The 16903-nt window shown below is 40.8% G+C and overlaps 1 protein-coding gene across 1 annotated transcript in view; it reads left to right on the forward strand.

Moving 5' to 3' along the window:
- DNAH5 (dynein axonemal heavy chain 5) overlaps positions 1-16903 on the forward strand; it is a 309924-nt gene that overhangs the window by 183456 nt on the left and 109565 nt on the right. Inside the window, exons 44-49 of the mRNA XM_037893325.2 lie at positions 3689-3865; positions 10956-11160; positions 11671-11813; positions 14007-14141; positions 15020-15142; positions 15496-15709. Of these exons, the coding sequence (XP_037749253.2) occupies positions 3689-3865; positions 10956-11160; positions 11671-11813; positions 14007-14141; positions 15020-15142; positions 15496-15709 (997 nt within the window). The remainder of the gene's footprint in view (positions 1-3688; positions 3866-10955; positions 11161-11670; positions 11814-14006; positions 14142-15019; positions 15143-15495; positions 15710-16903) is intronic.

Consider the following 16903-nt stretch of genomic DNA (forward strand, 5'->3'; position numbering starts at 1 on the left):
ACAATTCCTCTGATTTATCCACAGAAATCCCTAGTACCAGTATTAGCTAATTGACAAAACAGGTATTGTTTGTCTTGGTGTTCCTGAAGGTTTTGATATTGACCATAATTACATTGAAGAGCAGGAACTTATCTGTATTTAGTCTTCAATGGTTTACTTAAAGCCTTACTTGCAGGAGAAGGTTCACAGCACCCTCTCAATACTTCAGACACACAGTTTGGAAATACAGTTGATGAGCTCTTTGATTCCCTTTGGAGGTTGGTCAACTCAGATCGAAAGAGGAAGAGTCAATCTTCCCAACAGGGAAAACTTGACAAGATCCAAACTCTGATTTTTATGGTGTCATAGAACTGTTAGCCATTCAGTAGCAATTCCTGGATGTGTGAGTCTGTATGTGGAGAGGTGACTCATTGGGCAAGATTGCACAGGAGAGCTTCAAGGGTCACTTTTAACATCCTGGAATCATTCCCAACAAGAAATGTGAAGGGAAATGCAGATAACATAGCGATCATTTCATTGTCCTGATGGAAACAGGATGCCCATGTGATTTCTGGATCCTCCATTCACAGTCTGGACCTCAAACTCCTGACCATGGATGATGACCTCTTAGGGAAGGTGAGGTCAGAGGGCTCAGAGCATTAATTTATTACATATAAGGACAATCCAGTCAGGCCTTCTGGACTGAGGATCACCTAATGAAGTAGCATATCCTGATCCAGTCCAACGGTGATATATGTAAACTGGCAAAGTGGCACTGACAGCAGATCTAAACATAAAATCAATACACTTCATTTCCTGTGCACTTAATGTACATATGTTAAGTGTAACAAAAGAGGTTAGCCAGTCTGTTCACAAATAGCCTGTAGACACTCATAAACTGATGCTTAATCAAGAAGTTTTTATCTGATCATCAGGACCTTTGGCTATCTCCTGACGAACATACACACCTTCTTTTGAATCATGAACTTGGCAGCTCTTCACCAGGGAAAATGATCACTGGGAACAATTGCTTTCTCTCACAAATGAAAATTTCCCTTGTATGTACATCCTTCAACTTCTGGGAAGAATCATAGAGTCATAGAATATCAGGGTTGGGAGGGACCTCAGGAGGTCATCTAGTCCAACTCCCTGCTCAAAGCAGGACCAATCCCCAACTAAATCATCCCAGCCAGGGTTTTGTCAAGCCTGACCTTAAAAACCTCAAAGGAAGGAGATTCCACCACCTCCTTAGGTAACGCATTCCAGGGCTTCATCACTCTCCTAGTGAAAAAGTTTTTCCTAATATCCAACCTAAACCTCCCCCACTGCAACTTGAGACCATTACTCCTTGTTCGGTCATCTGCTATCACTGAGAACAGTCTAGATCCAGAAGCTCATGAATCAGAAGCTTAAATAAGAGGAAATGGTTATCATATTCACTGTCCCCAAATTGGTCGTGAGAAACAAAGCTTCAGACAATGGAACTCTTAACCCATCTTTTCAGTAGGAAAGGATCTCTTATCCTATTTGGGATTACCTGATCCTATATCTTGGCTCTTGATTAACAAATCCTAACTGAGATTTCTGCCAGGTTACAAGCTCCTACCATCCTGCAGAATTTCCACCCCTTTTGTCCTGTCCAAGAGTATGGATCAGATGGTTCACATCTGAGTCAGGAGAGGGAAATTAACCCAGAGACGAACAGCTGCTCTTGACTTCTTAATGGATGGACTTTGGGCCATAAGATTGTATCTTTCACCACAGAGTTATGTGATATTATGAAGGCAAATTGATCCTAATCTCTGGTAGATTACCAGTTTGGGGTGATTCCTCAAGGCAACAAGCCTATGTAAACTAACAGTTAAAACTATTTCTCTGGCCTTAGACCTGACCATAATATTACAAACTCTCATGACTCAGCCATTTGAACCAACAGCATCTATTTATTCTCCAGCACATCTATTTATACTCTCTTCTCTTCATGTCCCAGTATATTTATGCCTGTATCTGTAATTTTCACTCCATGTTTCTGAAGAAGTGGGTTTTTTACCCATGAAAGCTTATGCCCAAATAAATTTGTTAGTCTTTAAGGTGCCACTGGACTCCTCATCATTTTTGTGGATACAGACTAACACGGCTACCCTCTGATATATAGTCATATTTTCTCTCTATAAAGGTATGCTTCCTGGCTGCAGTCAATCAGCACAACAGTCAGATGTCTCTGCTGTTAGTAGTCATGATTTATACTATATCTTCCAAGAGTGTAGGGCAGTTTTTCATGTTCCTGGGACATTTACTGTCAGATTTGATTATTTTTTTCCGTAACCAAATTAAAATTATTTTTCTCTACGCCTAAATCCTTCTTTATCCCTGAAGGAAAAAACATGGCATGTGCTAGATATAAGAAAAGCTATTAAAATTATTATTAGCAGAACTGACACATTCAGGAAATAATAAACTTGAATGGTTTCTTTCCATTCTAAATCTCTTGGCCTGAAAACATCTAAATCTGCCATAGGTATTTGGAGAGAGTACTGCATTGCTATAGTATGTACAACTACAGATACATTGAAAATTTAGCTTCTTCTTAACTTATTGTAGTACTGTTCTGAACTATAAGCATCAAGTAGTGAATGCTGTATTGAAGTGTATTAAGGAGGGATATGTGAGGAAAAAGAGAAATTAGCATCTGGAGAAATATTAGCTTGGAGATGAGTCAGAGTACACAAAACCAGGACCTTGGTGAAAAAATGGAACTTTGGCCATCAATATTGGTGCACCAATTACTGTCACACACAGTTAAAAATGAACTTGTAGGATAAAAGAAGAAATGGCAATAAACTCAGGAAAACCTGCACCAAAATAAAATATGCATAGAAAAGCCTCAAGACTATTCTTTGGAACTACAGACAAATATGAAAGATGAAAGTATTCCTAGTAGAGCAACTTGGGGCTTTGCCATCCTTTATTACATAAGTATTTAAAAGGCAGTGATAAGCATAAGTATTTCTGTAAAGCTCTGAACTGATGTGTTGCATGTAGGGACATTCAAAAAAAGTGGGTACTAAATTTTCTCCAATTTTGAACTAGTTTGAATACGAGAGGGAGGGAGTTGAATGAGGTACTATATATTTGTTGGAATCAATTAGACAGGGTATATTTTTACCGCCAAGAGATTTAAAAAAAAAAAAAAGGCATTTTAAGACTGCATGATTGTCCTCAGAGTGGCTTCCAGACATGCTCAGCTCAGTTATTTTGAACTTCCAAACTGGGTTCTGGGGGGTAAATCTGGGTGGGTTCTGGTGTAGCACCTCACAAACGTAAATATTATTCAGGCTAAATTAATCCCTGAGTTCTACCTCTAACTCCATTTTTATATAGCCACTTTGCAGAGTTGAAATGCACTTGAAACAGCTATGCTGACTGAGAATTAAAGTGGAAGTTTTATCTCATGAGCAGTCATGAATGACTGGCTGTGATTTTGGCCCAGTTGTGCTTTTTAATATGTGTGTGCAACTTCCGCTGGGAGTTATACATACACATGAACGCAGAATTTGGCCTTCTGTTTGCACCAACAAAGAAAGCTGAATCTCAGTAAGTCAGCATGTCACTTGAGTCTGTTTTACTAAAATCTTGAGAGCGTTTAAAAATATTTTGAAGTCTTGATTTGAAATTAAAGGATATTCCCTCCCCGCTCCATGGATAATAGGGCTTTTTGAAAAAACGTTCTCCTCAAGAAGCTGAAATTCTGCGTCAGCTGTACACTTCATCATTCCCTGAATTCTACTACTTCAGCATCCAGACCTTGGAATATAAGATAGAGATGCTGGAGGCCTTTGTGATCATGCAAAGCATTAACATGCTGCAGGGACTTATCCCTCCGAAGGTAAGCTGGTCAATATTTTGCCAACTATTTATTCTGACTTACGTTGTTTCATGCTGCATGGGTACATATTAGAAAGCACACCAGGATAGTTAGAGAAGAGACATTCCTGTGAAGATGTGGGAGCTTAAAATATCTTACATGTGAGTACCTAATTTCTGTTGAAAATGACACTTAGGATGGTCCATACTTATTTCAGTATGTTTATGTAGTGCTTTTTCTGATATTTTTACAATGACAATTGTAAGAATTCTTATGCGGCATCAGACAGCAGTCGCCCTAACTGGTGTTTTAATAACAGGAGTGACTGGATGGCTCACAGAATGGATAATGGACTGCAGGGCATTTCACTTATAATTTCTTAAAAGCAGACGAAATGTTGAATGTGGTGGTGAAAAGTTAATGTTATCTGATAGATTTTTATTTGTTGTTACTTATATGAAATAAGTTTTCCCTTGGAGTATGTCTTAGAGGATGTGTTAAAAAAATTGGCACTTATTGGCAGACTGAAAAGGGAGGCCAAAGAGTAGATGTACATGGTGAACATCTTCATGCCTATAGAGATGGTTTCTTGAGACCGAGGTTTGAGGCAGATTGGATTAACAGGGCAGTATGGGGAAACTTGCAAAGCTGATACCCATGCTGCTGAATATTGACTCTATGGTCAAAGAGAAGACTTCAGTTCTCAGTGTTTAGATTTTCATTAAGACTATGTCTTCACTTAAGGTTGTATGTAGTGTACAGACACTGAATGCCCCCATCACAGGTATAAATATCAGTGTAGATGGTAAGGCACTTCTTAGGTGAGTAAAGAAATGCCAGAACTTTAGAATATATATATCCTATGTACATGCCCAAGCAGTGCTTCCCCTGTCTATCCTGCTGCCAGAGTCTTTTACTGTTGCATGTAACTACGTACTGCATTGTGGATGCAGATTGCTTTTCACTGCGATGTGTAGGTACACATACCCTACACATTGTCACAAGTATAGACCAGGCCTAAAGGTACTGGAATGAAAAAGGGGAATTTTCAAAATGTTCAGCTCTGATCTTCCTCTTCATTCATTGAGGTCAATGGCAGTTTACTGTTTATAACAGTGGGAACAGTTACCCAGTGTCAGCTGCATTGGAGAAATCCAAGTCAATGCTGTGCAAAATTGAAATATAAAAGCTGAAATAGATTCAGCAGTTTGAACATTATCTGGGACATAATTCCACAGCAATGATTCTTAATCAAGAAGGTGGAAATAGTAGTCTTTATCAGCCTGTATTTCCTGGTTTTTGCAGAATTCTTTGACAAATGTCAAAACTTCATCATTTCCCCTTTGCTGTATACAGTACTTACTAACCATCATTACAGCAAAATTCAGGTGTACACATGTCATAGTCATAGAATTCATAGATATTTAGGTCAGAAGGGACCATTTTGATCATCTAGTCTGACCTCCTGCACAACGCAAGCCACAGAATTTCACCCACCACGCCTGCAAAAAACCTCACACCTATATCTGTGCTATTGAAGTCCTCAAATCATAGTTTAAAGACTGCAAGGAACAGAGAATCCTCTAGCAAGTGACCCGTGCCCCATGCTACAGAGGAAGGCGAAAAACCTCCACGGCCTCTTCCAATCTGCCCTGGAGGAAAATTCCTTCCCGACCCCAAATATGGCGATCAGCTAAACCCTGAGCATATGGGCAAGATTCATCAGCCAGATACTACAGAAAATTCTTTCCTGGGTAACTCGGATCCCACCCCATCTAATAGCCCATCACAGGTCATTGGGCCTATTTACCATGAATATTTAATTACCAAAACCATGTTATCCCATCATACCATCTCCTCCATAAACTTATCAAGTTTAATCTTAAAGCCAGATAGATCTTTTGCCCCCACTGCTTCCCTTGGAAGGCTATTCCAAAATTTCACTCCTCTGATGGTTAGAAACCTTTGTCTAATTTCTAGTCTAAATTTCCTGGTGGCCAGTTTATATCCATTTGTTCTTGTGTCCACATTGGTACTGAGCTTAAATAATTCCTCTCCCTCTCCGGTATTTATCCCTCTGATATATTTATAGAGAGCAATCATATCTCCCCTCAGCCTTCTTTTGGTAAGGCTAAACAAGCTCCTTGAGTCTCCTTTCATAAGACAAGTTTTCCATTCCTCGGACCATCCTAGTAGCCCTTCTCTGTACCTGTTCCAGTTTGAATTCATCCTTCTTAAACATGGGAGACCAGAACTGCACACAGTATTCCAGGTGAGGTCTCACCAGTGCCTTGTATAATGGTACTAAAACCTCCTTATCCATACTGGAAATACCTCTCCTGATGCATCCCAAGACCGCATTAGCTTTTTTCACAGCCATATCACATTGGCAGCTCATAGTCATCCTATGATCAACCAATACTCCAAGGTCCTTGTCCTCCTCCGTTACTTCTAATTGATGCGTCCCCAGCTTATAACTAAAATTCTTGTTATTAATCCCTAAATGCATAACCTTACACTTCTCACTATTAAATTTCATCCTATTACTATTACTCCAGTTTACAAGGTCATCCAGATCCTCCTGTAGGGTATCCCTGTCCTTCTCTAAATTGGCAATACCTCCCAACTTTGCATCATCCGCAAACTTTATTAGCACACTCCCACTTTTTGTGCCAAGGTCAGTAATAAAAAGATTAAATAAGATTGGTCCCAAAACCGATCCTTGAGGAACTCCACTGGTAACCTCCCTCCAGCCTGACAGTTCACCTTTCAGTAGGACCCGTTGTAGTCTCCCCTTTAACCAATTCCTTATCCACCTTTCAATTTTCCTATTGATCCCCATCTTATCCAATTTAACTAATAATTCCCCATGTGGCACGGTATCAAATGCCTTACTAAAATGTAGGTAAATTAGATCCACTGCATTTCCTTTGTCTAAAAAATCTGTTATTTTCTCAAAGAAGGAGATCAGGTTGGTTTGGAACGATCTACCTTTTGTAAAACCATGTTGTATTTTGTCTCATTTACCATTGACTTCAATGTCCTTAACTACCTTCTCCTTCAAATTTTTTCCCAAGACCTTGCATACTACAGATGTCAAACTAACAGGCCTATAATTACCCGGATCACTTTTTTTCCCTTTCTTAAAAATAGGAACTATGTTAGCAATTCTCCAATCATACGGTTTACAGATTCATTACAAATTCTTGCTAATGGGCTTGCAATTTCATGTGTCAATTCCTTTAATATTCTTGGATGAAGATTATCTGGGCCCCCCAATTTAGTCCCATTAAGCTGTTTGAGTTTCGCTTCTACCTCAAATATGGTAATGTCTACCTCCATATCCTCATTCCCATTTGTCATGCTACCATTATCCCTAAGATCCTCTTTAGTCTTATTAAAGACTGAGGCAAAGTATTTGTTTAGATATTGGGCCATGCCTAGATTATCCTTGACCTCCACTCCATCCTCAGTGTTTAGCGGTCCCACTTCTTCTTTCTTTGTTTTCTTCTTATTTATATGGCTATAGAACCTTTTACTATTGGTTTTAATTCCCTTTGGAAGGTCCAACTCTACTTGACTTTTAGCCTGTCTCACGTTATCCCTACATGTTCTGACCTCAATAAGGTAGCTTTCCTTGCTGATCCCTCCCTTCTTCCACTCCCTGTACGCTTTCTGCTTTTTCTTAATCACCTCTCTGAGATGCTTGCTCATCCAGCTTGGTCTACAACTCCTGCCTATGAAGTTTTTCCCCTTTCTTGGGATGCAGGCTTCCGATAGCTTCTGCAGCTTTGATTTAAAATAATTCCAGGCCTCCTCTACCTTTTGATCCATAAATTCTTCAGTCCAATCCACTTCCTGAACTAATTTCCTTAATTTTTGAAAGTCAGCCCTTTTGAAATCAAAAACCCTAGTTGCAGATTTATTTTTGTTAATCCTTCCGTTCAGTTTGAACTGAATTAGCTCATGATCACTTGAGCCAAGATTATCCCCTACAACCATTTCTTCTATGAGGTCCTCACTACTCACCAAAACCAAATCTAAAATGGCATCCCCTCTAGTCGGTTCAGCAACTACTTGATGAAGGAATCCACCAGCTATCGCATCTAGGAAAATCTGAGTCCTATTATTATTACTAGCACTCGTCCTCCAGTCTATATCTGGGAAGTTAAAGTCTCCCATGATCACACAGTTTCTATTAGTATTTACTTTATTAAAAACATTAAAAAGGGCTCTATCCATATCCAAATTAGATCCCGGCGGTCTATAGCACACCCCAAGCACTATCCCAGGGGAGGCTCTAATAGTTTTCTTCCCCAATGTAATTTTTGCCCAGACGGACTCAGTCATATCCATTTCATCGCTTCTTATTTCTTTACATTCTATCTCATCATTGATATACAATGCTACTCCACCACCTTTACCTTTATTTCGGTCTTTCCTAAACAGCACATACCCTTCAATACCTGTAGTCCAGTCATGACTACTATTCCACCATGTTTCTGTTATCCCTATAATATCTGGTTTCACTTCCTGCACCAGTAGCTCTAGTTCCTCCATTTTGTTACCTAGGCTCCTCACATTAGTGTACAAACATCTTAATTTTTGCTGTTTGGCCTCACTCACATTCTGTACCCTATTAGGCACGGTCATTTTACTGCCAGTATCTACACTGCCCTTCCTCCTACTCACAGCTGTATCCTCTCTTACTTCGTTTTCTTTCCTCTCAATGTTAAAATCTGGCGTGGAGATTACCTGGACATCTCCCAACCATCTCCCCCAAATTCCTAGTATAAAGCTCTCTTAATCAGTTGTGCCAGCCTCCATCCTAGAAGTCTATTTCCTTCCCTACTCAGATGAAGTCCATCCCGAGAGAACTGTCCTCTATCCATGAATGCCTCCCAATGGCCATACATCCCAAAGCCCTCCTTATAGCACCACTGCCTAAGCCATCTGTTGATAGTCATAATCTTGTCACACCTTTGTTGCCCTTCTCTAGGAACAGGCAGAATCCCACTAAAGATCACCTGAGCCTCAATTTCCTTAAGCGTCTTCCCCAGCCTAGCATAGTCTCCCTTAATACTTTCCAGTGAGAATCTAGCGGTATCATTTGTTCCCACATGAAGGATAATTAGGGGATTCTTTCCTGCTCCTTTTAGATTCCTTTTCAACCTCAGGTCTACATCCCGTATCTTAGCACCTGGAAGACAGCACACCCTCCTATTCTCTGGATCAGCTCTGGTTACAGGCCTATCTATTCTTCTCAGTAAAGAGTCCCCGATCACATAGACCTGCCTTTTCCTGGTGACGGTGCTATTCTCCAGTCTATCCCCTGTTCCCTCTGGCTGCAAGTTCTTTCCATTCCTATTCTCCCTTGTAATCCTCTTTAACCCATCCTGTATCCTCCTGGGGCTCATATTTGGTGTAATCTCCATTAACTCTTCCCCTTTTCCTATAGGACTAGCCTCTCTTCTCTTCTTCCTTGCCCTTCCACCTTCAGTGACTACCTGCTGAGCCCCTTCTTCATTTTCCAACTCTGCAAACCTATTCTTGAGCTCTATTTCTCCTTCACTAACCCGTCTTTTCATCACCATTTTGGTCAAAGGCTGCAGCCTAATTTCTCAGTTGGAGCCCCCTACATTAATTTCATTAAAACCACATTTGAAGGTGCACTTTGTTTCTTTGCTATTGAACTGCCAGTGCAAATACTAGCATGCAGGTGGCTAACCAACTGACTTGCTGCTGTTATCTTTCTGATGATAAATTGCTTCTTCTAAAAGTTGAATTGTTTCCATCTTGCCGGGGAACTCTCTTACGCAAACACTGACATCTCTGCAAAATTGCTGAATAAGAATTTAATTAAAGACAAAATATAGGTCAAGATTTTTATTTGCTTGGATTGCCTCGATGGAGGATGCTGCAAAAAGACCAATGCCACATGTGACCAATTGCACTAGAACTATTCATATCTACTTATGCTTATGTGAAAACATAACTTTATTCATTTCCTTAAAAGTAACATATTTAGACTAAACACCTCTGGTCTAATACTCAGAACCCAATGGCATGCCCCTTAAGCTCAGGGCTGTCAGGACATATATTGAAAAATACAATAATATAAGATGAATAAACTTACATCAAAGCAGCAGCACTCATCCCTTCCACTCACTTTACCATGTGTAAGTCCAACCCACCTCTTTACATGCATTGCCACCATATAAAAACCCTAATCTCAACAGACTCAGCCTTCCGACTATGCCGGGTCAAATAGATTAATTTAGCAGCGTTCCTGGAAGGCAAGTAAATTTGGACCGTGGAGGGAGAAGCGCATGCCTCCTTTAAAGAAAAAAGCTTCTATGAATATTGTTCTTCCATTGCCTCCTTTTTTTTAAAGGGGATCCAGCCACAATTTTGGCAGCATAGCACAGGGAGAGGTGTGCTACTGCAGGCGGGCAAGACCCACGACATCGTTGGCTTTTTAAACTCTACCAAAATACAAATTCAGCCAGTGCAAGCCGCAGAGCACTGTTAACATATGCTGCCTCTGAGAGCCACCATTTAATTAGCGAGCAGTTGCATACTGCATCATGTTAATTTTCCATGTATATTTAAGGTATATGCCCGGGAAGAGATCTCTTAAGAGCATTAGACTATAGGCATAAAAAATAATAGGCCTCTGCCCTAAGGAACCTTGAATCTAAGGCCTGAAACCTGTAACCACATATCCATAACTCAATGGGACTACTTGCATCATAGAGTAACCCATTAAACATATGTATTTGCAGAATCAGGGCTTTAATGAACTAATAAACCAACTACTCATCTTTCCCTGGGCTTCTGGAGAGAAATAAGCTATTTGTTTGCTATGGGTTTTTTTCTGGTGGCTATTTTTCTGAATTAAGGAATATAAATAATATGACACAGTATGTATTGTAGCTTTTCGTTTGTGTAATGGTTGCCCAGATCATAGGTTGGGACACCTACTGAGACTTATGTAAATCAAAGCTAAAGGTTTTCACCTTGAACATACAAAGCAGAGTCTGAAGTAGGAATTGTTTCTTGGGCAGGCCTTAAGCCATGAAAGTAGCTAAAACAATGTTTCACCTCTCAGGAGCAAGGAGGGGAAGTAACACCAGAGTATCTGGAAAGGTTGTACGTCTTCTCCCTCATGTGGAGTGTTGGAGCATTGCTGGAATTGGAAGACCGATGCAAAATGGAGCATTGGCTTCGTAATCATAAAAAAATAAAGCTTGATCTTCCCCATATCTCAGAAGGAAGTGAAGATACCATGTTTGACTACTATGTGGAAACTGATGGTTAGTAACCCACTGGCATATACCAGATAACATTTGAAGAGACATGATCTTGAAAGAGTATATTTCATATTATTAATTAATTAATAGAGAAGGCACTTCAGGTTGTATACTTTCCCATGTTCCTTGACAGTTTTTGTTTTAAAATCATGCTTTACTACTGGTTTTAATAAGGTTTCCCCCTGTTGCTGTGAGATACCAAAACAAGGGCAACTGACTACACAAGGAAACAGGGACTTTGTATCACAAAGTGTTGTCAAATGATCAAAGGTAAACAAGCTGGTCACTTGTAACAATAGGTCATGTGGTCCTTCCCATGGGGTTTTTAAGAATACTCCTTGTGAAGTTAATTGCTGATCCTCACAGAGGGTGGGTTTTGCCTGAAGGGCCCACTGTCCCGGACAGGGTAAGGGAACTTCATAGATAACAATCCACTTGTACTACTAGTTGGAGAATGGGATACAGGCAAATTCTTTGTTTCTTTGAAGTATTAATCTATTCTGTTCTGACAAGGTAAATGGATGCACTGGAGTACTCGTGTTGAAGAGTATGTGTACCCCACTAACAGCATTCCAGAGTATGGTTCCATCTTGGTGCCAAATGTTGACAACGTGAGGACAGACTTCCTTATTGAAACAATTGCTGGGCAGGGCAAGGTATCATTCTTGTTTGTGTGTGTCAATGATGTGATCCGCATGGGCGGTGGGAGAGTTAAATTATAAATGGCAACAAAATGGTAGATGAAATTCAATGTTGATAAATGCAAAGTAATGCGCATTGGAAAACATAATCCGAACTATACATATAAAGTGATGGGGTCTAAATTAGCTGTTACCACTCAAGAAAGAGATCTTAGAGTCATTGTGGATTGTTCTCTGAAAACATCCACTCAATGTGCAGCAGCAGTCAAAAAAGTGAACAGAATGTTGGGAACTATTAAGAAAGGGATAGATAATAAGACAGAAAATATCATATTGCCTGTATATAAATCCATGGTACGCTCATATCCTAAATACTGTGTGTAGATGTGGTCACCCCATCTCAAAGAAGATATATTGGAGTTGGAAAAGGTTCAGAAAAGGGCAACAAAAATGATTAGGGGTATGGAACGGTTTCCATATGAGGAGAGATTAATAAGACTGGGATTTTTCAGTTTGGAAAAGAGACGACTAATGGAGGATCTGATTGAGCTCTATAAAATCATGACTGGTGTGGAGAAAGTAAATAAGGAAGTGCTATTTACTCCTTCCCATAATACAAGAACTAGGGGTCACCAAATGAAATTAATAGGCAGCAGGTTTAAAACAAAAGGAAGTATTTCTTCACACAATGCACAGTCAAGCTGTGGAACTCCTTGCCAGAGGATGTTGTGAAGGCCAAGACTATAACAGGGTTTAAAAAAGAACTAGATAAATTCATGGAGAATAAGTCCATCAATGGCTATTAGCCAGGATGGGCAGGGATGGTGTCCCTAGCCTCTGTTTGCCAGAAGTTGGGAATGGGCGACAAGGAATGGATCACTTGATGATTACCTGTTCTGTTCATTCCCTCTGGGGCACCTGGCATTGGCCACCGTTGGAAGACAGGATACTGAATTAGATGGACCTTAGGTCTGACCCAGTATGGCCGTTCTTAAATAAAATGACCTCACCACCCATTAAGTAGTGGGGGCCATTGTCTGGCTTGCAGGGAAAGGTGCATGGGCCCTTTAGAGACTAGAGTACCAGAGTGATTTGCTGCGGTAGCTTGACCAGGTCAGTGTCCCATCCCCACACCAGGTGACTGGAAGAGAGGGAGAACAATTTAGGTCCACACTGGGGCACGAAAAACCCTCTTTTACCTGGACCAGGTGGAGCAGCACCCACCCTCTCATGCATGGAAGTAGTTAAATGCCAGGCTTTGTCATGATCCATGGTGGGCATTGCACCAGTCACTCCTTTCTCAGGGGGCTGGAAAAGATGTTTTCCCTCACTGCCAGATTGGCCAAGGCAAGATGGTTGTTTTTTTTCCACCTTCCTGATAGAGGGTTGCATGGCTTACTTGGGGCAAATATGGTACAGAAGTTAGGCTATGATTTGCAACTTATTGTGTAAGTATGAGGCTGATATCCTGTGCAGGTACTCTGCAGGGAAGGGATAACGTGATCAGATAAAATGGATTAGTAAAGGATTTAAAGGAGGTATTCTTTAAAGGAGCAGAAACGGGGATTTGGGGCTCCTATGACTGATATGGCAGAGAGCCAACGAACCCTCCTTTATAGCATGCCTTAACCCTCATTTGAGGGAGGAGGGTCCAAGCGGTGGGTTGGCTAGGGACTAGGATGGGTAACTCCCGCCCCCAGGTATGTGTAAATGATTATTGAACTACCTGCACTGTACACTTTTGTCTGATGGGTACTTCCAGACATTTAGGAATAAGATTGCAGCCTAATTAAACCACATCCAGTGTCTCTTGTCCTCCTTCCAGCACAGCAGGACAATGTGGAATTATAGTTGAAAATGTGAGGATCCCCTGTTGTATGGTGGAAACTAATGGCCCTTTTGCATACAAGTATTTATAGAATATCAGGGTTGGAAAGGACCTCAGGAGGTCATCTAGTCCAACCTCCTGCTCAAAGCAGGACCAATCCCCAATTTTTGCCCAACATACTGTTAGAGTTAATACACCTTGAATTGTTTAGTGCTAAAGCAGCCCACTGCTTCCAGCTTGCCAATTTTTTTCTCATTGAAAGTTACATTTTTATTTCTTTGTTTCATTCCTGACCAGGATAGATACAGAGGTTGATGAGACATTGCTGGCACACTTGGCTTTTGCACCTCTGGGCTCATTTGAATTCTCTCCTTGTCTAGGCTGTGCTACTAATTGGCGAGCAAGGAACTGCTAAAACTGTCATTATCAAAGGATTCATGTCAAAATATAATCCTGAAAGTCACATGGCCAAGAGTCTGAACTTCTCATCTGCAACTACCCCATTAATGTTCCAGGTATAGTAATCACTCTACTTCTAATAAGATGACTGAGTTCATCTCTTTATTTGTACACTGAGAATTTGCCAGAAAGATCACATTAAAAGAAGACTTTCTCTAATTACAAAGATACAAACAAACAAAAGCACCAGTCTGCTCCAAGGGCTTCAGTCAAAATGGCCTTTCTACAGGGATGTAACTTGCTTTTCTCACAATATGCCTTTTGAAAATTGTCCATCAATTTCAGCAAATCCTCAGGAACCACATCTCTTCCAGTCATTCCAGTGGTTATTTGGTTACTCTCATGTTTTTGACACGTTATACTTCCCTCATCAAATTCTCAATGTTTCTTGATGTCTGGAAATATGCCAGTTCACACTAACTGGCTGAAGTGGTCATTCATTTTTATTGGATTGTCATTAAAACCTTGTGTAAAAGACTAAAAACTTTACAAAATATAGTCTACACTAATGGTTGTAAGTTGGGTTTATTTAATAATTGAGTTAAATCTTTCATGAAGGTGATATTTCACACAGTTATTTATGATCACAATAGTTCAAATTTAGTTTATTGCACCACTCCATGAAAAAAAAGGGGATAGTTCTCCAAATGGGTTGCATGCACTACATTGGCAGTTATGGTTTTTAAAGGCAATTTGTGTCCAATTTGTATAGCAACCTATTACCTCACTTCGGAACCCAATGTTCCATTTACCAATTCTACAAAGCTAGTGGCATTTCTTAGTGGAAATCTCCTCAAAACAGTCTGAAGAGTACCCATGTATGCCTTTGCTATTGAAGAGTTTCTGCTACTAAGTGTGTGCATTTAAAAAGCATAAACTATCCTTTGATGGAGAGGAACTGTACAGCTTTAGGTAATAAAGGTTTTTCTTACAGCGTTCAATAGAGAGTTATGTGGACAAACGCATGGGGACGACATATGGTCCTCCTGCAGGCAAGAAGATGACTGTCTTCATTGATGATGTGAATATGCCTGTAATCAATGAGTGGGGAGATCAGGTTAGTTAAGTATTGAAATTTGTCTTAATGCTGATCTGTTGTTTTTATGTCTCCTTATGACACAGGTGACATGGCTCCCCACTCTGGTCAGGTTATTGAGGTATTTGAAATGCATGCGATTATTTTCCTCTGAGCTCCCTCCTCTAGATATTACCAGAGGAAAGGGCAATCCAATCCCACCTATTTCTGGTAATTTATAAATGTTGTTTTCTTCATGGCAGAAGAAAATGTAGTGTTTTTTAAGACAAAGAAAATCTGTCTCTTAGTTATGTTTATCGGGTGCTCATAAATAATTTTGCATGCCATTTTGCATCCAGGGAAATATTCTTCTAATCCTAATGGGCTCTTTCTAGGTCACCAATGAGATAGTTCGACAGCTGATGGAACAGAATGGGTTCTATAACCTGGAGAAACCGGGGGAGTTTACCAACATCATTGATATCCAGTTCTTGGCAGCCATGATCCACCCTGGTGGAGGTCGCAATGACATCCCGCAGAGACTAAAGAGACATTTTTCTATATTCAACTGTACTCTGCCTTCCAATTCTTCCATTGACAAGATCTTTGGTAAAATGAAGACTCGCTTTGCAAAGTATTGATTGAGACAGTTAGAACTGGGGTGCCAAATTTTGTCCCCCCCCCCGTATTTTAAAGGGAAATCTTAAGATTGAAAATCTTAATTTTTTTTTGCATGTGGGGTGGGGGTCTTAACTGTATGTACCCATATTTTCCTAGAACAGTGGCTCTCAAATTTTCCGTGTGTGGTTAGTGACTAGGACTCCGTTAAATCCCAGACTACTTTGGGATTACCAAGGACTGGGGTACATGAACTCACTGGCTTTTGGTGGTAGTGCTGGAGGAGTTGGTGGGGAGTGCTGGGGCTGGAAGGAGGTGGTTAGTGCTCAGTGGGATTTTGACTGATCTTTTTTCTCAGCCCTTGATTTCCCCCTGTTGCCCACTCCTTGGTCATGCCCTGGAAATTAAAAACAAACAAACACAAAACCAAATCTCTGCCTTAGACTAAGATACAAAATTTACTCCTGTGGGAATTCTGCACCAAAAAATTAAAAATTCTGTGCACAATATTTTAAAATTCTGTAAATTTTATTTTGTCAAAATAACACTACATAATTATGCTGGTTTCAATTATTTTGGTAATTTATTTCAAAATACCTGTCAGCAAGGATGTCTGTAACAGTACAGACACACAGAAAAATTCCCCCAGGAGTAGAGAGTTAAAGAAACCCCTACAACAACCTAGTTCTTTGTTCTCTGCCTCTTCCCCCCAGAGCCCAGCTGGGGAGCCAGACACTTACCACCCCCCAGAGACTAGCTGTGGGCCCCCCCCCGGCCCAGACACTCACACCCTGTACCCCCCAGAGCCCAGCTGCAGTTCTCCACCCCAGCCCAGACACTCTCAGACCCTACCCTCCTATAGCCCAGGGATCCAGAGGGAGAAACAGCCTGATGCGGGGTCCCAGGCTTGCACAGAGTTTCCTGAGTGCCCCCTCCTTCCTTCAGGGAATGCTGGGAACTGCAGCTGCTGGGAACCCTCCAGTTTCCTCCCCCTCCTCACAGCCTTGCCTTCTATTTATCAGCTGGGCTCTGCCAGATCCAGCGGCCCCTAGTGGTGGCCAACATCTCTTCAGCCAATTTCTATTGGCGGAGGGGGAAAGGAAATTCTGCGTGCCCAACGTTAATTTCCACAAAATTCTGCATTGTGCAGTGATGCAGAATTCCCCCAGGAGTAAACTGTGGGTA

The sequence above is a fragment of the Chelonia mydas genome, chromosome 2 (assembly GCF_015237465.2).
Source record: "Chelonia mydas isolate rCheMyd1 chromosome 2, rCheMyd1.pri.v2, whole genome shotgun sequence".
Taxonomy (NCBI): Eukaryota; Metazoa; Chordata; order Testudines; family Cheloniidae; genus Chelonia; species Chelonia mydas.